At 50.8% G+C, this 22,197-nt stretch overlaps 1 protein-coding gene across 1 annotated transcript in view; it reads left to right on the top strand.

Annotated features, from left to right (window-relative positions):
* NEK11 (NIMA related kinase 11) overlaps positions 1 to 5,949 on the top strand; it is a 1,698,151-nt gene extending 1,692,202 nt beyond the window's left edge. Inside the window, exon 16 of the mRNA XM_069648723.1 lies at positions 5,519 to 5,949. Within this exon, the coding sequence (XP_069504824.1) occupies positions 5,519 to 5,726 (208 nt within the window). The 3' untranslated portion in view covers positions 5,727 to 5,949. The remainder of the gene's footprint in view (positions 1 to 5,518) is intronic.
* Positions 5,950 to 22,197: the final 16,248 nt, after the last annotated feature.

The following is a 22,197-nucleotide window of genomic DNA, read 5'->3' as shown; positions in this document are numbered from 1 at the left end:
ACCTCATCCAGACGTTCTGAGTGTGTGTCTATGCGGTGTTGTAGGAGGTCGACCTTGGAGGCGAGGCCATCCATTTTATTGTTAAGATTTCCTATGCCGGCTTTCAGTTCCAGAAGGAGTTCTTTGATTTCGGACGGGTTAACCTCCGGTTCCAGCCGGGGCGGGGGGACCGGGGCCGCCGCGTGGTCCTCGCTTTGGGAGGGGGCTCTAGGAGTCGCGCCACCCTCAAATGTTAGTTTCCTCTGCGATTTATCATTCTTCCCCATTTCTGCGGTGGACCCACTGGTAGACGGAAAGGTGAAGCAGGGTTACAGTGTTATGTTAGTGTTTTATTATGGCAGGATTGTTCTGAGAACTCGCTCAGGGATGCCGGTATGGTGGGGTTTGCAGCTGTGATGCAGTCAGTGGGCGTTGTAGAGCTGCATTTTTTTTTTTTTTTTTCTTTTCCCTGAATTACTGGGGCAGCTCACGGATGATCAGGAGGGGGAGGATGGCGTTCCACTGTGCAGGTGGCTTCCCTCGTGTGTGGCACAGATCTGCGGGGGGGGGAGGACACTCCACCGTGTTCTCGCTCGACCTCCTGATGCTGGTGCCCCTGCGGCTTGATAGGGCACCAGAATGAAGACTTCCGGGGGGCCCAGGGTCTTTGCCTCTGTGGTGGGGGGGGGGAGGGCGAGATCCCTCCAAGATGGTGCCAGATGTCGCGCCGGGGGGGGGAGAGCCCCCCGCCGGTTCTGGGTACTCCCCCTGGTGATGGGCGCTGGGGGCCTCTCACCCCCCCGACCCGCGCCGGGTCCCAAAGTCCCCCTCAGCGGCGGCTGGGTACGATCAGCGCCGATGCCCCCTCGGCGATGGGGAGGTGGGGGGGCCGCCGCTCCGGGGGCGCCCAGTATCACCACAAGGCCCGACCCCCCCCTTCCGTACCTTGTCTTCCCGGCGTTCCGTCCGCTCCTCGCCGCCGAAGTCCGCGGCTGTATCAGGAGTCCCTCGGTGGCCCCGGACCCCTCAGGCGTCGGTGGGCTCCAGTGGTCGGGCGGGGGGGGGATCGGGGAGGCCCCGGCCGCAGCGGCGCCCCGAGCGCCCGAGCGTCAGCTCCCCCAACACTCCGAGTCCCCACGGGACCTCGTTTCGCCGGAGGGCGGCGGGCCGGACCTGGATCTGGATCCTGGGGGGAAAGGAGCGCCCGATCGCCGCCTCCCCGCCGACTGATCCTCTCGGGCTGCGCCGCGAGTCCGCCCCTCAAGCCCCGGCGCGCGGCACACGGGCCGGCCAGGCAATGCTTCGGTTCAGGCCGCGTCGGTCTCTGCAGCGCAGGATGGCCGATTTTCTTCCAGTTTGTACTGGCAGGCTGCTGGGACAGGCGGGAGACCAGGAGTCAGGTTTTTAGGCTGAGAAAGTACAGGCAGAAGGAGGATTATGCAGGATTAATACGGGCAGTGCTGGGAGCTCAGGTCAGTGCGGCCATCTTGGATGGCCCTCTAGCGCCCTCTTCTTGGGCTGTATCATGTAATGGGCATTTCTATGTGAGGTGGATAGAATACTTGGTTGGGTGGTTGGACAGGGGTGGCATGGGGTGTGATTTGGGTGGCCATAAGGCCCATGATTGTGGATCGTGATGACGTGTTGGCGGGGGACATGAGTCAGGGCCTGCTGGCAGGTGCCCGTCAATGCTGGGTGGGTGGGGGTGCAGGTAGACATGATTCGGGGCTTGCTGGCAGGTGCCTGTCAATGCTGGGTGGGTGGGGTGCAGGGGGACATGAGTCGGGGCCTGCTGGCAGGTGCCTGTCAATGCTGGGTGGGTGGGGTGCAGGGGGACATGAGTCGGGGCCTGCTGGCAGGTGCCCGTCTATGATGGGTGGGTGGGGGTGCAGGGGGACATGAGTCGGGGCCTGCTGGCAGGTGCCCGTCTATGCTGGGTGGGTGGGGGTGCAGGGGGACATGAGTCGGGGCCTGCTGGCAGGTGCCCGTCTATGCTGGGTGGGTCGGGGTGCAGGGGGACATGAGTCGGGGCCTGCTGGCAGGTGCCCGTCTATGCTGGGTGGGTGGGGGTGCAGGGGGACATGAGTCGGGGCCTGCTGGCAGGTGCCCGTCAATGCTGGGTGGGTGGGCGTGCAGAGGGACATGAGTCGGGGCCTGCTGGCAGGTGCCCGTCAATGCTGGCTGGTGGGGGTGCAGGGGGACATGAGTCGGAGGCTGCTGGCAGGTGCCAGTCAATGCTGGGTGGGTGGGGGTGCAGGGGGACATGAGTCAGGGCTCACTAGTGCATGGTGCCATGTGGGCTAGCTGCGGGGCATGCCCAGGGTGTATGGGCTGCCTGCGGGGCATGCCCAGGGGAGCAGGGTAGTCCCCTGTGGTGTGGGGGGAACACACCTGGGAGGACACACACTGCCAATTTGCATGTAAAACTCCCCGCGCACCACAGGAATTTACGTACCCCGCTAGCGCTAGCGAAATCGCATGTAAAACTGCCTGTGCACCCCTCAGAATACACGTACCCCTCTTGCGCTAGCGAAATCGCGTATAAAACTCCCTGCACACCCCTCAGAATACACATACCCCTCTCGAGCTACCGCCAGCCACGGCTGGTTATGGATGTTGAAATCCATGAATACGCTGTGCACTGAAATGGGTTTTGGTGCACGCGACTGGCACAGACTGCCACACGCGCACACTGTGCGCCAGCCTCGTGCACCACTTGTGCACCGAATTCTATGAATTACCCCCTTAAAGTCCAAGCTACTGCCAGGTCTGCTGGTTGTAACCCTGCCTCCAGCCCACCTCCAACCCACCTTGCACCGACTTCTTTCTCCCTTAGCTAAAATGAGCGACTTAATAATTCTCTGATAGTACTGACAGACGGCGGTAGCCGGTGGGTGCAGGTAGCAAAGCTAGCCCTGCTCACCAACTTTGGGAACTCTAAAGAGAGATCCCTTCCACTAGGCTAACTCATAGGAATCTCTCGGGTTATCTATGGGGAAAGGGAGAGGGTAGACTGGGGCTCTCCCCATCAGCTTTGAGCTGGTGGATCAAAGTCTGTGGCACCGCCAGGAAGTGCAAGTATTTCACCTGGTGGAAGTGCTCATGCCCAGCTCATTACTGTCTCTTGGCTGCTTCTTATGGACTGAGCGTGCAATGAGCCACACACTCTTCCTCTCGGCCCCGTGAACAGTATGCGCAGCAGAGACCGGTTAGATGTGCTGCGCCAGACAGAACTCCTTCATCAGACCAGTCGTGTTTTTTGGCGTTGTCTGAAAATGACCAGGAATGCCAAGCTCTGCATGTTTTTTGTACTCTTTCTTCTTTCTCCACACCACTTCCACCTATTATTTTGGCAACAAGAGACAGCCAACAGGAGATATTCAGGGCCTCTCCTGTTAAAAAAAAAGATCTCTTCTGTTATTATTTTCTAATCCCAAAGAAGAACATAAAATGCAGCTTTGTACCAAGCTGATACGTCTATGAAGTGATCGACAAAGCTGTAATTTCTAGGATCCTATAACTGCTGCCTTTAGATGAGCAAATAATTGTTTTCTGTAATCAAATACTGCTTGAATCATAGCTTTTGCCTCACTATATGCTTGGGATAGTGCTCCATATATCTAAGTATACAGTTACCATTTCACTTCATGACGCTCCCTGTCTTTACTTTTGCAAACCTTTGTAACCTGGTAGTTTAGTACAATCTGTTGACATCAGGTTACCCATTGACTTTAGAGAATGTGTAAAGAAGAGCCTGGGATTGGCGCTCAATGTCTCCAATGTCAGAGAGCCATCTGAGATGAGAAGACATGAGACTCTTCTGTAGCTCTCGCTTACTGCATCTCGATGTTCTGCTCAACTTTCCAGTGCTATGCTGATGACACCCAACTCATTTTCAGGCTTCTCTCAGCCTCCTCCTCTCCTTCCCTCATCTCCGATTGCCTAATCGCCATTCAAAATTGGTGTGCCGCCAATGATCTATGTCTAAATGCCAACAAGACTGAGATCCTCCTTATTGGTACACCATCGCCATCCTTTCCTCTTACTCTCTGGCCGGCCTCCCTTGGCCCTACTCCCACCCCCACTTGCACGGCTAAGAACCTTGGAGTCATCTTTGACTCTACACTTTCCTTCTCCTCACACATCTCTGATGTCTCCAAAAAATCTAACTTTTTACTTCACCTCCTTAGAGGTACTCTACCTTTCCTCTCATTCCCTCAAAAGAGCACGGTCTCCCAAGTTCTAGTTCTTTCCAAACTGGATTACTGTAACCGCCTCTTCCTAAATCTACCTGCCTCCACTCTCCGCCCTCTACAGCTAATCCAGAACAGGACTGCGAGACTTGTCCTTGGCATCAAGCCCTGGGATCATATCTCTCCAGCCTTGAAATCCCTTCATTGGCTCCCAGTGGATGCAAGGATTACATTTAAAACCCTCTGCATTGTCCACAAGGCTTTCTGGGGCCTGGGTCCAATATACCTTCAACTATCCCTCCGTAAATACCTCCCCTCTCAAGCGCTTCGCTCCTCTACTTCTAACTCCCTCAGGGTTAGTCGTTTTGCAAAAAAACGAGCTGGGGGTAGATCCGTGTCTTCGGCTGGTGCCTCCCTTTGGAACAGCCTCCCGGCCACCTTGAAACTTGAGGAAAAACATCTTTGGTTCCGGAAACTTCTCAAGACCTTCCTCTTTGCCTCTGCCTTTGCCCCCTTTCTCCCCTGTTGATCTGTTTCTTCTCATGGCATTGTGCACCTGGCCACCCTCTGTTATTTCGGGCCCAGGTATCTGCTCACCCTGCCACCCTCCTGCACTGCCTCCAGGCCACCATCTGCACTAGGGCTCTGTATCTGTACCCATACAGTCCCCCTCCCATGTTTCATCTGCACTTATCAGATATACCTTTCTGACTAACTTTCACCTGCCACTTGCTGGCTGCACTACAATGGTTTAAAGCCCTTATTTATTATTTATTCTATTTAATATTTATTTGTTTTTCTCTCCTCTGCTTCGCACTTTTCCCCCATTTTCCTTTCGCATGCACTTGCGCTTTCTTAAATGGCACTGGGCCTAGTAAGATCGCAGTTTTTTCTGTTTTTTCTCTCCCTTGTTCCCCTCCTTTTTTGCCTGGTCGCGCTCTGAAACACTTGTGTACGAGCGCGATATAAATAAAATATCATTTCATTTCATACATCTGGGTGCTGGAAAAGGTTGCCCTGCTGCCTGAACTTGTGGTGCTGCTTGAGATATTACAAGTTCCATATCATGGGCAAAGCCCCTGGTGCAGACTGTGTTTTTACATAGTTGCCAACACGCCCTTATCATTGGGGTCATACTATGCCACTCTTGATGAATTTTGCCAGCAGGATGCCGCATGATCAAAAATGTGACACCATATTTGGATCTGGAATTGGAGAACTGCATTTGGCAGAATTCAATGTGCTGCAACCTCTGCCTTGTGCCTCGTTGTCTCAGGTTGTACCTTTATACGTAACTACAAATAATAGTTTGCTTATCTATTTTATTTTATTTTATTTTTGATCAGGTCAGCAATCCAGAATCTGGGGGAAAGTGTCTTTGACAAGGTCTATAAGTACCTCAAGAAGGCAAGAGAGCAAAGCATCAACGAAGACGATATCAAAAGGTACCTGGAGAAAGAGGCTGGTTCTTTGAGTGACTGCTTCGAGGTGGACCAACTTCTCTACTTTGAGGAACAGTTCGAAGCATCGTCCAGGACATTGGTTGGATCATAGCTGGTGTCGCAGCTGGCAGTGGGGATGGACATGCACTAAACATCTTAATCAAAATCTTTACCCCGACTCCTGCGAACGTAAAACATTCTATGCATTCCCCTAACGGACCCGTGGACAATTACTGTGAACATAATCTCTATGTCTTTTTGTTTCTTACTTTTCATGAATGAACTGTTTGTGCCTCTATCTCATGGAACTTCAGAAGAAAAACTGTGAAAAAAGATGTCCTCGTTGGAATGCATTTACTTTGCACCTCCTGCCTGATCTAAGCAATGGAGTAGGGCTCGGTTCACAGAGAAATTGGAAAACAAGAGCAAATTTGCATCCTTGTGCAAATGTTGCACTCATGGTCATTCCCAATGTGTACAGTGAGCATGGTGCACCTGTTGGAAAGTGCAGCTAAAAATCATTGTGATTCACAAAAGAAGAGTACATTTCCCAAAGAGCTCGTCAGGTGGTAAAATGTGACACAACTAATGTCACACCTATAATTGTGAATAGTGGTGTCAAATATTGGGGGGGGAAGTGAAACTGTTTCTTGAAATATTTTTTAAAAATAGTTGAACTTTAGACAATGTCCCTACATATTTGTCCCTGTTCCAACCTGACTTATTACAGGTTGAAACCGGGTCAAATTATGTTCCCTTATCAGTGAATGGCCACGCTCTACCGGGGCTTGTAGGTGTGCCCCTCATTTGCATGGGCCGTGCAGGCCGCTTCCCTTAACCACTCCTTTTGTGTGTGTGCATGCAAGTGATGAGGAAGCAGAGGGCCATTATCTTCTGCACAGCCATTTCCATGTGCATGTTCACTCTCTGGGCATGCGTGGGGTAACCTGCGCATCAGCAGCACCAGCCAATGCCAGCCCATTAGCCTCTGCAATTCCTTTGGTAAATCACCGGCAATTCGCACGTGCTCATTCTTGGGAGCGTAAATGCATTTGCGCGTCTAAAAATAGCTTTGTGAATAGGGTCCATAGGTTTTCTGACATCCAATAGCTGGTTCGGTTCACCCCCGAGCCCCTTTCTTGGATCAGATACCCACATCACAAAAATACAGGAATAACATGGGAAATAAAGAGCGCAACATAGAAAAAAAGCAAGTTCTTATGTTAGGTCCAACTGTTTGTGAGGGAGCAAGAGAGTGGCTTAGTGAGTGGATGATTCAGGTGGTGAGTGAGTGAATGGCTCAGTGAGGGAGTTAATCATTTTTACAGTACCATGTGCCAATAGGAGACTCAGGGATTGTTGTCCAGGTTTGACCACTGACATTTAAAAAGGCCTAGACATTTTTTTTTAAAGACATTTGCAGTGAAACAAAACTTTTGGAACTCACATTCACAAGTATAAATAATTAGAAGAGTCTCAATCTGATTTTTATTATTAATATTATTTTATACTAAGCATTGCACATAAAGCAGAACATGTCAATACAGCAGCTTTATACACCTGGGTGCCACCCTGGTCCCAGAAGTGCACTTGAACGAAGCCTTAATTCATCCCCGCAGGTGTAGGGTAGGTTTACACAGAAGATGCGCTGGCCATTCCCTTGCATGCATTAGTGTAGGGAGCGCGCTCCCGACCCCGGTGTATGACAGGCTTCAAGCCCCCACGTTTGTGCCCGGAACGCACTTCACAGCGACGGACCCTTAAAATGGACTGTCATTGTGAAATGCAAACAAAAAAAGACCCGCATTTCTATCCCTTCTGAGGGGTAGAAGTGCAAGAGGGACTGCAGCTGTTCAACCCACTTCTTTCACAATTAAAGAAAAATGCAGGACAGGACAAGGTACGAAATGGCTTTTTTGTCTCATTTCTGTGCATTTCAAATCACGTCATTATAGGTTTTTGCATTCCCATAGAAATGCGCAGACATGTCTTCTCATTTGTGCACAAGCTGAAAGTGGGCGGAAAGGACATCTGAATGTGCACATCTGTGATGCCAACATTCAGATGCCCTTTGAGAATAGGGCACCATTTTTTTGGGGCAAGTGATAAGATGCGAAGGTGCATATCGTCACTTGCCCCAAAAAACATTTTGAGAATTTGCCCCAAGGTGCTCCAGTGAGGCCTTGCTACTGTTCCTTTTACTGCACATTTTTTAATTGCAGCTTTTTTGTCTGCAGATTTTTTATCATTCTTTTTTTACCGCAAAATGCAGGAGGACCCTCCAAGTCACCTTTTACCCCCAACGACTTGAGGAGCTTCCAAAATTTAAGAAAGTCCTGCTCAAGACGAAGAGGGAGGGGGAGGCTGTTTAAAAGGAGGGAGCCAGCTGAGGAAAGTGATCGACCTCCTGCCCTTTGCTTAGGGAAAGCGCTTTACACACAAAGAGTTGGTGCCAGAGGAGTGCAGAGGTCTAGAGGGGGAATATTTAGTAAGGGGGAGTTGCATACAGTGTGGTCCCCGGCCCCAGACAGCCTTGTGGATGATACAGAGGGATTCAAATTTAATCTGTGATTCAACCGGGTGCCAGTGAAGACTTTTATGGGCAGGAGAGATGTAGTCCCTGGGCTTGAGGCCAAGGATATGTCTTGCGGCCTTATTCTGGATTAGCTGGAGGAGTCGCAAAGTGGAAGAAGGTAGATTCAGGAGGAGGCATTTGCAATAGTCAAGCCTAGAGAGAACCAGGGCTCGGGTAACTTTGAGCCTCTGGGGTAAGGTGAGAAAAGGTAGAATTCCTTTGAGAAGGAAGAGCTGAAAGTGGGACTTCTTGGCAATATCCTAGGAAGGAGAGAGAGGAGTCAAAGATGACTACAAGGTTTCTGGCTTCAGAAGAAGGAGCAGGGGTAGAGCCCATGAAGGAAGGCCAGAGTGAAGGGAAGAAGGCAGGAGCAGGGGTCCCAGTGGGAAGGACCTCCGTGTTGCTGGCATTGAGGCAGAGATCATTGGAAGGGCACCAGGCCTGGATGGCATATAGGCAGTCAGGGATGGTAGACGGTGTAAGAGGGTCAGCAGGAAGTTTGAAAAGGAGTTGTGTGTGATCTGTATAACACTGGAAGTTAGGGGAGAAGGAGGAGATGAGGAGTGCCAGCTGAGTAAGGTAGATGTGAAAGAGCCAAGGCGAGAGGAAATAGCCCTGGGGGACACCACAGGTACAGAAGGAAATATTAGAGCAAAAGGTGCTCAAGATGACTTGGGAGGAGCGGTCATTAAGGAAGGAGGTCAGCCAGTCCAGTGCCCGCACAAGATACCAAGGGTGTTGTGGAGCCTTTGTATGAGGATGGAGTGGTTGACCGTGTCAAAGGCAGAGGAGATAAAGTAGGATGAGGACATCTGGGGAGTTGGAAGATAGGCATCCGAACAGTTCTTCACAGGCGTTCAGGAGAGCAGTTTAAGTGCCTTTGGATGCTCAGAATCCAGATTGATGGTAAAGGAGACTTCTCCAAGAATTTCCCCAGGATGTGGGTGATGGAAATCGGGTGGTAGTTGGCTGGACAGGTCTGATCTGCTGATGATTTTTTAAGGAGGGGACGTACAAGGGAGTGCTTGAGGGGGACCGGGGAAAAGAACAGTAGCAAAAGAGTGGTTGCAGAGATCAGCGAATGTGGGGGCAAGAGAGCCAATATTGTCCTTTATGGTTCTGGATGAGCAAGGGGACACCTGTTTGAAAGAGACCTTCATGGAGCAAACAACTCTGGTGACTTCTTCAGGTGTGACAAGGGCGAAAGAGGAGAAAGAGGAAGGAGGAGGGTGAGTGGACAAGGGAGGCAAGGGGGTGTGGGATGGGTTTGGAGTGAGAGTAACAAGGCTGTTCAGGATGTCCTGAGTGTTGGTGGTGAAGTGAGAGGCGCATGCGTTGCAGAGGGCCTGGGAAGGAATAGGGGAGGAGGAGACTGCAGAAAGGTTGGCTAGTTCCCTGCAGATTTTGAAATGTTCTGCCGTGTTGGATGTGCCAGATAACCATCGCTGAATGGATAGAGAGTCCGCATTGCCTTTGGAGCAGGCGGCAGGCCAGTTTGTCAGATGGTGAGCCTGAAGTTTGCCACTTTTTCTGTTCCTCCGCTCTGCACTTTCATTTTGGGGCTGCAAGTTCAGAGTTGTACCAGGTGTTGCACTTGGAGGCGGGTTTCAGGCGGATCCTCATGACTGGGGCAAGAATGTCAAGAGTGTTGGTGATGTACAGGTGGAAGTTGCCGAGAGCAGAGTCAGTGGTAGAGCCTGAGCTAGAGGGTAAGGGGGGTTAAAGATGGAAGTGAAGGCAGCAGCTCACACTCGTTTCATCGGGCGGATGTTCGTGAACGAGGTTGGCAGGTCTTTTGGGCTTGCAGTCAGGGGGCCATAGGGACCCAGGTGGGGTGAACAAGCAAGAGAGGTGACCAGAGGAGATGAGAGAGGGAGGTCAGAGTGGATCAGGATACCCAGAGTGTGTCCAGCAGAGTGGGTTGGACCAGAAGGGAGAATGGAGAGGGATAGAGAGGTGCAGAGGTCAGTGAAAAGAGTGGATGCTATGCCAGGGGAGTCCAATTGGATGTTAAAATCGCCCAAGAGGAGCAGAATGGAGGAGATTGAAAGTAAGGAGGAACATAAATCGGCCAATTCACAGAGGAACGGGGAGGTAGTGCCTGGAGGCCGGTAAATGGTAGCAATGGTCAGGCTGGAGGAGAGAGAGAGTACCAATTTGCACACCAGGCTGTCAAAGGAAGAGAAGAGTTGGATGGATAAGATGGAAGAAGGAACCCACTCAGGGCAGGATCTGCTTCAGACACACACACACACACACACACACACACACACACACACACACACACACACACACAACACACACCACACACCACACACCACACACACCACACACCACACACACCACACACCACACACACACCTATAAAAGAGGATGTAGCTAGTTCTCTAGCCACAGGCCGGCTTACTAGAAGAACGACAACAAATACAACAATGCATTCTGAAAGGTGTAGTCTTGTTGAAATGTCCTTCAGAAAATGGCCTGAATCACCTTAGACTAATAGAAACCCAGGACCTCGAAAATGGCATCCCAGTGGGGTATTCTGTTTGCCCTATTCATCTGCTTCGACTTGTTTGTGTTCTTACTGCAGTAGAAAAAAGCATGGGTATAACTTAAGCTATCCAGCCTCCTTAATTGAGGCAAAGCTTACAACTTGAATGAGCCAATCTGTGAATCCGATCGAGATGGTTAGGTGGTCTTCTTACTTTATTTTATAGGTATTTTTTGTTGTCAGGTTTGCTATGGGGTAAATACTGTTCTTATTGTTTACAGGGTATTTATGCAGGTTTAACAATTGGGAAAATATATTTTTTGCTTTTCTCGTATTGCTGCAACTTTTTCTTCGCTAGTTGTATATATAAATGTGAACGTATGCAAATGAATATGAGAACTGATTCATGACCTACTGTATAGAAGTGGTAGCTTATGTTCAATTCTATTCGAGGCTGTCTGGGTGGGGGAATATCCAGGAGTTAAAACAATGGACTTTTTAAGCAACACATATTTTTGATTATATTGTGGAACTATTTCCTGTCCAGACCAATGACTTATTCCTACTTTATGCCATATTGCTTTGTCTGTATAGTGGTACGTTTTAGGGCCCATATTCTCTGTAAATGTTTACCAATGCAATGTTATTACGTTTCTATGTACACTGTAAGGAATGGTTCTACAACATGCCTAGAAGTGAAGAGAAAACCTAAGGAAAAAGTGTTATTGGTTTATGGCAGGAGTACCAACCAGCACAATCACCTTCTTTCATTTGTGCCTCAAGGAAGTGCTCTATACATAGAGAATATCCTGAGTCACTCATAAATTTAAAGCCATGTTGCTCTAGATGGGACCTCCCATAGGACGATTCCAAGCAAGAATGTTCTTTCTGAGAAAGTGTCACCCCTGTCACGGTTCATTAGAACTCTGGCCCCTGCAGTAGACTTAATGTAGGGGGATTCCACCTAGATGTCATGGTGGGCAGATGCCACCTCATTTGAATCCTTCCTGCTCTAAATCATGAAGTAGGAAGTTCTCCTTTGGGCAGAATTGGGGCAAGATGCTTTTGGAACTGTAAGTATGAAGTGCTTCCACCCGTGGCCACTGCACCCAGCGTCTGATGCAAGCTACCCAAAACATAGTCACCACACTGGGCCGAAGTTAGGAGGATGAGACATACATGCCAACATTATACATTCCATTCGGGAGACACTAGTCCTGTCCCGGTTTTACCTTTGCATTCCAGGACTTGTAGTCCTGGGTTTACAAGGAGGAAATCCAGGACCATAAGACCCAAAGTGCAAAATCAAAACTAGGACTGGACTAGTACCCCCCCAACAGAATGGATAATGTTGGCAAATATGAAGGCAATACAGAGGGGAGCCCGGAATGATACATTTTTTTTTATGCCGGGCTTCTTAGGAACACAAAGAAACAAAGGGACTGGGATGCAAGTGGGAAAACTTGTATTAATACCCGCCGAGGAACCACAGTCAGGCTATTTGGAATGCAGTGACTAACTGCAGGTAGTTGGCCCCATTTCCAAGAGCCCTGTTGGCCGAGACTCAACTACAGTCAAGCTGAAAATCTGTTTTTGTCTGCACTTTACTTCTCATGGGAGAGTGAGGGAGGTCTCACATTCCTCCATTTTCCTGGCTCCATGCAGGTTTTTCATTCTGTCCCGGCTGCCACTCCCAGGCACCTGCCATGTTGTCCTCACCCTCTGCAGTTTCCCTTGTAACATAGAAACACAACGTCTTACTAGACCCTGGTGGCCATCTTTGAATTCATGTATTTTTGGTCCTGCGTATTAATAACTCACACCGCAGGGGAAGTGTTTAGCGGGCACTATTCAAAATGAAGGTCCTATCTTGTACCTGCTCGGGTGTTCATTGCATTAGTGCCATGCCAAGATGGAAAAAAGTGCGAGATGCCCTTAACCTTCGCCAGCAGCCCACACCTGGGTGCAAGCCACTGTGACAGGGCTAAACATAAATAACATGCAAAATAATGAAATATATAAATAATAATGATGGTTGGTCTGAAATAGCAGCTCACACCCTCATTATGGGTATGGGGGTTTCTGGGCTGGGGGACCACATGTAGTAAGTCTTGAAATCTGCCCCATTATAAGAATACCCCTTATTGGGCTACTGAATGCTGTGTGACAGTAAATCCCTTCCCCACCATCGTTCGAAAGATGAAGTTAGATTGTGCCCAGGAGAGGATCTTACCGCCAACGTGGAATATTTTACCAATGCACAAAATCATCAGAGTGCACCTTTTTCTTCATTACATTAGAAAGGGGGTGGAAAGGTGGGCATCAGCATTGCCCGCCTCCTCACACACTTTGGGTGTCCTCGTGCAGGAGTGTGTTGTCCTGCAGTGAGGGGATGTGCTTCGCTTTATTGAAGAAAAAACATTCCCAAAAACATGTATTTTCCTTTAAATGTTTAATCTGTTCGTCTTGGGGTAAAGATAAACAAAAATGTGTTTTTGTGCGTAATTACAGCTGACAATCAGGTGGTATTTAATACATGCAGAATTGTATGCTGTATATACCACACAGGTCCTAATTTGGTGGGCGGTAAACAAAAGTGGTATTTTCATGTTTACACTCTTGGCCCTATACTCATAATGAGATCCGCTGCTAAACGCGAGCTTATTTGCCCCGCGCCCAGCTTCTACTCTTTTGACTCCACTCCTTTTTTGTCATGGGAACTTCATTTTAATGTAACTTGCTATTTGTAATTAATGAAACGTTAAAAATTACAGTTCAGCAATACAAGAATTGGATAAAATAAGTTTTATTTCTTTTTTTGGTGGGTGTTGTTTTGCAAGTGTTTCATGTGTTCCATTGTGGTTGAGATATAATTCATGCTGTCGATCAAAGAGTCAATTGTGATCCCTTGATACTACTAGGCCACAGATGTTTTCAAGAAATGCAAACTTTATGGTAAATTCGCTTTGCAGGCGTCTCTGCGTGATGGCGGCCCCCGTTCAGAATCGTGCTGCATATCTCCCTGCGCAGGGTTCAGAAAGGGGAAGCCTGCCTCCATGCTGTTCCGTTAATGCTCAGCCAAGGTGTGCCGAATTGGCATGTGCGACCATTATAATTCATGTCGCTTTCTGACAGGAGGAGGAAGCAACCTTGTGCCTGTGTGTGTGTGTGGAGGGATAGGGGGATGGAGGCGAAGGGGTATGTCCATCATCTTTTTCCTTCCATTTGCTGATGTGTGATCACCCGTAGGGGGCACTAGGGCGCCCACCCCCTGTATTTTTGCGACCGTCCAGGTCCTCCTGAAGAAACCCAGAGGTATTTTCACTTGCAAAGATTCTAGAAACCAGTGGCAGATTTAAGGCAAAGTGGGCGGAGTTGCGCAAAGATGAACTTTAGGGACACATGATTCATTTTATTTAAGTTGTGATTTTAAAGGCCCAGCGCAGACATCCAGCCCTGAACTAATATTACAACAAGCAGAATTCAGGTCTGCTTAAATCTGCATTATTTCTTAACTATAATACATTAAACACTTGCTGTTGGCGGTCTCCGGATGCCGCCGTCCGTGAGCCCCCACCCCCCGTGACACAGAGACACGGAGACAGCGGTGTTACCAGTGTGGGCTCCCCGGTGAGTGTGTCATCACCGGGAACTCCCCGTTTATTTAACTGAGCACGCGACGGAGTGAACGTCACCCCGTCGCGTGCGTACCCTTAAAGGGCCAACGCCACACTCCTCCTTTTCCATAACAACAAATTGGGAACAGGAGGGACTAACTATCACACATTTATAAAGCACACAACTGTCAATTCCAAAAACCCCCATTTATTCACAGCCACCCTGGATCCCCCGCGGGTACCTGTCACGGCCTGACCATTAGCCCCCCGGTCAGCCTCCCCAGCTCAGTCCGTCACATAGTCTGTGAGACGGGCAGGTTTCCCACGCCCTGTTCTCAGGGGGTACCTCCTGCCAACGTCCCTGGCCGGTGTCCCTTGACCGGGTCTGCCTCGAGCCGGAGAGTCCACGGCGGGGCTTTCACCCCCACCTTCATCCAAGGCACCCTCACCCTCTCGGTTGTCCGGGCTGTCCACTCTCGGGTCGCCGAATCTCCTGAAGAATGAAGCATTCCTTGTTACAGACGACGTCCCGTCAGAGGCTGTTACCATAGAACCCTTGACCGCCACGACATCTAGAGGAGCAGGTTCATACGTGAGGGACAACTTTCCTTGTGGGTGGCGATTCCTCACCAGCACCTCATCTCCCAGCGCGATGTGTGGGGGCCTCAGGCCCCTCCGGATGTTTTCCATCTGCGTCCTGACTCGTCTGTCCTCTTCGACCTGTTCATTGTCAATGACGGCAGGGTCCCTGTCCCCCACCTCCGGTATGACGTCTCTCGGGCATCTCTGGAAGAGAGCCTCCGCCGGGGCCACACCCGTTGAGGAGTGAGGTGTGGTCCGATATCCCCGCTGGAAGACGTACAGGGCCCTCTGCAAGCACTCGCCCTTTCCATGGGCGATCCTGAACACTTTGTTGAGGGTGCGCATCATGCGCTCTGCCTCCCCGTTGGCCCGGGGCCACAGTGGGGTTACCCGCCGGTGTTGAATGCCATACTCCCTCATGAGCTCGGCAAAACTCTCGCCTTGGAATGGTGCCCCGTTGTCGGAGCATAGCACAGAGGGCAGGCCATGGGTGGCGAAAATCTTCTCCAGCGCCACCACCACGTTCTCAAATGCGACGGACTCTATGAACTCGGCCTCCGGGTATCGAGACCACTCGTCCACCACAACTAGGAAGTGAGTGCCTCTCGACGTGGACCCGGAGTCTGCGTGCACTACTTCCCATGGCCGGGTCCCTCTGGGCATCGCTTCAATGGACGGTTCCCGCTGGGCCGGTGCCGCAGCCTGGCACCATACACACGACGCCACAAATGCTTCCACCTTCCGCTCGAGTTCCGGGAACCACACCTTCTGGCGGAGGCGAGCTTTGGTTTTGGGCGCCCCTTGGGGACCCTGGTGCGCCAAGGCGATGACCTGTGCAACTTTGGCCTGGGGCACCACGATCCTCTCACCCCTCAGTAGCAGCCCTGACTCTGAGAATGTCAGTTCTTCTCTCACTCTCCATAACTGCTCGAGGGCCTCTCTGGCTTCACATGTCCTGCGTTCCACGGCCTCCAGTACCGTCTTCCAGGTACCCCTCTGCATGGCTTCCCTCAGGATGGCGAAACATTCGTCGCCTTTTGATGCAACCTCGAGTTCTTCCACCTGCATGGAGTTTGGGGTGGCCGTCTCCACGACCAGACGGATGTGTTCGTCGGCCTCTTCCGCTGATGCAGACTCCTGCGAGTCCCCTCTTGGGTGTCAAGATAGATAGTCTGGCGCGTTGTTGGCCCCCGGACGATATGTCAACGACACTCCATACTCGAGCAGGGCGAGCATCCAGCCCTCTATTCTCACTGGTGGACGGGATGATGAGCCCGCCATGATCGGCAACAACGGCTTGTGGTCCGTGACCACATCACGGGGCGCCCCAGAATGTAGAGGCGGTAATGTCTGCAACCCCACAGCACCGCCAGGGCTTCCCTCTCAATCTGGGAGTACCTTTGCTCGGTGTCGGAGAGCGCCTTACTGGCGTATGCTATGGGTCGAATCTCCTGGTCATTCCCCACTTGTGTAGGCACTGCCCCCAGTCCATATGGGCTGGCGTCCACCACGATCTCTGTCTGCAGGCTCGGATCGAAGAACGCCATGATGTCGTCGAATGCCGCCTGCTCAAGGGGGCCCCACTGCCAGGTGGTGTCCTTCTTTGTGAGCGATCTCAACGGCTCTGAGCGGGACGCCAGGTTCCTGATGAAACGGCCACGGTAAGTAACCATGCCCAAGAAGCTCCTCACCTCTGCAACATTCTCTGGCGGATGCGCCTCCTTTATGTCCCTCACTTTGCGGGGGTCCGGCGACACACCATCCGCCTTAAACACGAACCCAAAGAATTCAATCGTTGTTTTCAGGAATTCACACTTGTCCTTGTGCAGGGTGAGTCCCAGCGAGCGCAGGCGTTCAAAGGTCTTGGCCAGGCGTGCCAGATGCTCCGTCTCCGACCTGGCATACACCAAGATGTCGTCGCTGATATTAAGGACTCCATCCAGATCCGCTAGTGCCCCTCTTATGATGTTTTGGAAAACCTCTGCCGCGGAAGACACCCCAAAACTCAACCTCTTGTATCGGTAAAGACCTCGATGAGTGGTAAAGGTTGTGATGTAGCGGGACTCGGGGTGCAGGACCACCTGATGATAGCCTGCTCTCAGGTCCAGTTTGGAAAAGAACCTCGCCCCTTGCAGTTCTGCTATGATGTCATCGATGGTAGGGGTCAAGTGTCGCTCCCTCTTTATGGCCTTATTGGGGAGTCGCATGTCCACACAGATCCTCACCGCATCTGGCTGTTTAGGCTTGCGCGCAATGACAATGGGGGACACCCACGGGGTGGGGCCCTCAACCTTTTCAATGATGTCCAGCCCCACCAGATTGTCCAGTTCTCGATCCACCAGATCCCTGAGATGAAAAGGAACTCGCCGGTGCTTCAGCGCCACTGGTTGGATCGACTCATCGATGTGGAGCCGGACCGGCTCACCCACCAACTGTCCAATGCCTTCAAACAGGGAGCTGTGTTTGGCCAGGAGTACCTGAATGTCGTCTAAGTACACTGAGTATGCCAATGTGACAATTCCCAGCGCCTCAGCCGCAGCACAGCAAAGCAGGGTGTTGTCGCTCACCGGTGTGACATAGAATCTGGCCCGGATGTGTAAGTCACCATATTGAACATTAGCCACGAATACGCCGTCCAGAGGAAGGGGCTGATCGCCGCCGAAAGCGAATATGCGTGCTCTCGGTGCGGTCAGCGTGGGCGGGGCCTGCATGGTATGATAGTGCTGTCTGGCCATCACATTCACGGACGCACCGGTGTCCACTAGCATTGGTACAGAGTCTCCATTGACAAGCACGTTGCACCTGGGCTGTCTCTTGGAGCGGGATTTCAGCATGCTCACACTGGACACGAAGAAGACGTTTTCCTCGTCCTCTTCCTCCTCCTCCCCTTCCTGAGGGGCCCCTTCGTCACCCTGGTCCACCTGAGCAATGTTGGACATCCTTTGGGGTCGGAAGAAACCGGCTCGAACAGGCCCCCTAGGCACTACCTTGAGAGCTGCAGATCTGCACATCCTGGCGAAGTGGTCCGCGCCTCCGCACCTACCGCACTTAAACCCAGTCGCAGGGCATTCAGCTGGGTGCGGGAGATCGTACCCACACTTTGGGCACGAGGAAGTCGTCCCAGGCGGGCGCGGGCTCTGAGTGTTCATGGGGCGCCTCGCTCCACGGCCTCTTCCGACTGCGCAGACCTCCTCCACCTTGCCTGGGCGGGCACCAGCTTCCATTCTGGTCGCCCGCAATTCCGACACTTCGTGGCACCTTCCCAGCTCTAGGATGCGAGGAAGGGTGATGCTAGGCTCGTGCAATATCTGGCGCCTCAGTTTCTCAGAGACACACCCCTGAATGAGTTGGTTGCGAATCATGACTTCAGGGTCGTTCCACGCACATGGCGCCGCCAGTCTCCGCAGCCGCCCATAGAACACATCCAGAGTCTCGTCATCCTTCTGTCGAGCCGTTCCCATGAGAAAACGTTCATAATCTGCGTTGGCCATTGGCAGAAAATGATTATGGATCCTTTGCCGCCGCAAACGACCCATCCGCCGGCTGCAGGGACAGAAATATCTCATGCACTGCTAGGCCAGCAGAGTACAGGAGAGTGGCCAGCTTGCTGTCGTCGCTTGTCTCCATCGTGGCCCTGAAGTACATCTCAAGCCTATCCATCCACATCTTCCACCTCTGTCCCAGGCTTGATGGAGCACCCGAGGTATCAAACTCAGGCATTGGCTGTAGGGACCCAGGTGGTTTCAGCGGGGGAGCAGGCGGAGGCCCAGCAGCAGCAGCAGCAGCTTGACTCATGGTGGATAGCGCACAGGCACCCCAGAAGATATAATTGATGGGGCCGCAACTCACCACCAGCAGTCAGCCTCCAGAGATGGTTTGAATTCTGCCTCTCACCAGGCGCACTCCTCGCAGATGTATCACTCCAGCCAGCAGGCAGACAATGAAGTGTCCAAAAATTGAGCAGGGGGGGAGACCATAGAGTCTTACCCATCTACTCGGTGAAAAACAGTGAAAATGTCAATGAATCATTCTGAAATTGACACGTGCTGTCTCCAGCGACTGTCCGCCGCTGAAATATCCAAAAATTATGTCCGGATGGCTCACCGACGCTTCGTTATGAAGCCGTGAGTCTCCGAGGCCTATTCATCAAGATGGCCGCCGGCCGCGTGTGTCTCTTCCTTCTCCGCGGTCAGAATTCGCCGGAGCATTCACGTAGGATCATCTACGCTCCCAGCGAATGTCTCCGCCTGTTCCAGGAAGTGATCCCGGCACTCGTCGCCACTGTTGGCGGTCTCCGGATGCCGCCGTCTGTGAGCCCCCCACCCCCCGTGACACAGAGACACGGAGACAGCGGTGTTACCAGTGTGGGCTCCCCGGTGATTGTGTCGTCACCGGGAACGCCCCGTTTATTTAACTGCGCACGCGACGGAGTGAACATCACCCCGTCGCGTGCGTACCCTTAAAGGGCCAACGCCATACTTGCTACATCAGAGGAGCGTGCGTTTCTGGAGAGGGGATAGGGCGAGAAGTAAACTGCGCAGTCAGAGCACCCTGGACCGAGCTGCAGTGAACAACTGACAAGTGATTAACACAGAATAATAGTGGGCATTGTGCACCACCCGGCAGGCGTTTAACGCCCATTAATAGATTCATTGCCTCCATTACAATGCGCTGTGACCATCTGCTGAAGTTTGGGTCTGACTGCAACGTGTGTCTCAGAGAGAGACTGGGAAGGGAAGAGGTGGGGCAGGGTACAGGGGCCCCTTCAAGTCTGCCACTGCTAGAAACATTGAAATTCTTTGCAAATGAGTGTCCCACGCGTGTGAAGGCCGGTGAATAAAATGCCCCTGCTTTCACTCATGTAAAGCGCTGTGAAAGGCATTGGAGAGACCATGGTGACGTCATGCCCTTCTGGATGCCTTGGGGTGCTGGAAATCCTGGCGCATGAGGGATCCTGAAGGGCTCTTCAGCCCACTCTGCCTGACTGTCTCAGGTTAGGGGCGGGGTCAGAATGCTGACCCTGCCCTCTGACTGACACAAGGGTAGGCAGGAGGAGGTATGGAGGGCGTCTCCTGACACCTCAACCAATGTCATGGAGGAGGAAGCGAGGGAATGCCTTGAGAAGATCCCTGCCGAGGCCGGCTCAGGTAAGTTTGGACAATAAAAAAAAATGGGCATGTTTGTGTGTGTAAGACAGATATTAAATTGTTAAAGCGTATGTGCACGAGAAACAGTGTATTTGCGTGAATGAAGTGTTCTTGCGAGTACCATGTCTATGATGGAGGGAGGCTGTATGAGTGCATGTGTCTGTCTATATGTGTGTTTGTGCATGAGCGAAGTGTTCCGATGGGCGCCACGTGATTGAATCCTTCTCCCTGCGCCCATCAGAATACTTACTCAAGCCAATGCACATATTCACAGATACATGCACACATGCAGTCCCATGCACACATGCAGTCACGCCCAAATACAGCGTCTCTCAATCACTGAATGATTGAGAGAAACTATGGGGGCGACTGCTTGTTTGCATGTATTCATGAAAGTGTGTATCTGTGTGAGTGACGTGTTTTGGTGGGTGTCATGTGCATGACTGAGAGAAGTGTTATGGGTGAGTGACTGCTTGTATGAATAAGTCTATATGAATGTGCGTATATGCATGAGTGAAATGTTCTGTAGTGTCACCCATCAGACACTTCCTCAGGAAGATGCACATATTCAAATATAAATGCACACAAGAGTCACACCCTTATACAGCTTCTCTCAATCAGTGAATGATTGAGAGAAGCAGTATGGAGGCATATCTGCTTATGTGCATGCGTCAACATGAATGTGTGTATATGTGTGATTGAAGTGTTCTTGCTGCCGTGCGAATGAACCATTCACGCGGCACCCACCAGAACACTTACTCAGGCAGATGCACATATTCATATACACATGATATATGATTTGGCATTTATAACACGCCTGTGCACAAGTGTTTCTAGGGAATGGTGCAGGGCAGTACCAAGGTGTGTATACAAAAAGTGCATTTGCTCAAGTGTTATTTGCGACTGCTGTCTCGCTGTGAATTACTGCCCGTACTTACCAGGATTCACCTATCCAGTGCTGCTCCGGATCTGCACACAGCGACTGAATCACGTGACTGCTGTTTGCTGTGTACTCTCAAATAGGAGTAAGCGCTCTGGTCCCGCCTGCTTACCCAGAACTCCATGTAAGAAAAACACACGCGCATTTGCACGAGCGCATTTGCAAAAGTGCATTTGCTGAAGTGTTATTTGCGACTGCTGTTTCGCTGTGAATTACTGCCCGTACTTATCAGGATTCGCCTATCCAGTGCTGCTCCAGATCTGTACACAGCGACTGAATCAAGTGACTGCTGTTTGCTGTGTACTCTCCAATAGGAGTAAGCGGTATGGACTGTTGAACCGTGGAACTTTGGAACTTTAAAACTCCAATAGGAGTTTCTTCAGAGTCTCACCTGGCAACCATCTTTATTGCGCTTGTTTTCTTTTTTTTCTTTCTTTCTGGTTTTCAGCTCAGGTCCCGCCTGCTTACCCAGAACTCCATTTAAGAAAAATGCATGCGCATTTGCACGCGCGCATTTGCAAAAGTGCATTTTCTCAAGTGTTATTTGCGACTGGTGTCTCGCTGTCTAGCTGGCGAGTGGGGAGTCGGGAAAGCAGGTTAAGTTGTGAGCGGGTAATTTTATTGTTCTTTTTTTTCTAGTGTTTTACTTGTTTTATCTTTTTGGGTTCCTTTTTATTTTATTATTTTTTAACTGGCTAACTTGATTAACTGAATTAGGCAACTATTTAACAGACATTATGTCAATTTCCAGCTGTTCATTAAAAGCGGGAATGCCGCCTATTACCGCCTTTGAAAAAGGTATCTCCACAAATTCTTATAATCATTCAAAAACGCCAGTTGTAGGCATTATTAAACTGCACGGACCAAGCAAAAAACATCAAAGGGCAATTTCCTTATCAGCTGATATAAGATTTTTTTGTCAAATGTAAAAAGCAATCCTATCATTGTAGACTCCTCAGAAAGCATTCCAATTGTCTCAACGGCAAGTTCAACGCTTGCCAATATGGCCCCAGTCCTGAATGAAATATGCACACATCCATCAGGTGAGATATCTGATTCCATCTTAGAAATCGCCTGTCAGCGAGGTAACATTCTATCCACACAACATAAAACGTGCCCTAATGATCAGCCTCTCCAACCTATCTTCGTAGCTAATGCGATGTCATTAAAAACTCATCCCATCTGCTCGGTTGAACTGCAACATGCTTTGCGTGCAGCATATGACAAACTA

The sequence above is a fragment of the Ambystoma mexicanum genome, chromosome 2q (assembly GCF_040938575.1).
Source record: "Ambystoma mexicanum isolate Mex_15411 chromosome 2q, UKY_AmexF1_1, whole genome shotgun sequence".
NCBI lineage: Eukaryota > Metazoa > Chordata > Amphibia > Caudata > Ambystomatidae > Ambystoma > Ambystoma mexicanum.
The sequence above is the reverse complement of the archived record's forward strand: the minus strand, read 5'-3'. Positions and strand labels throughout refer to the sequence as shown.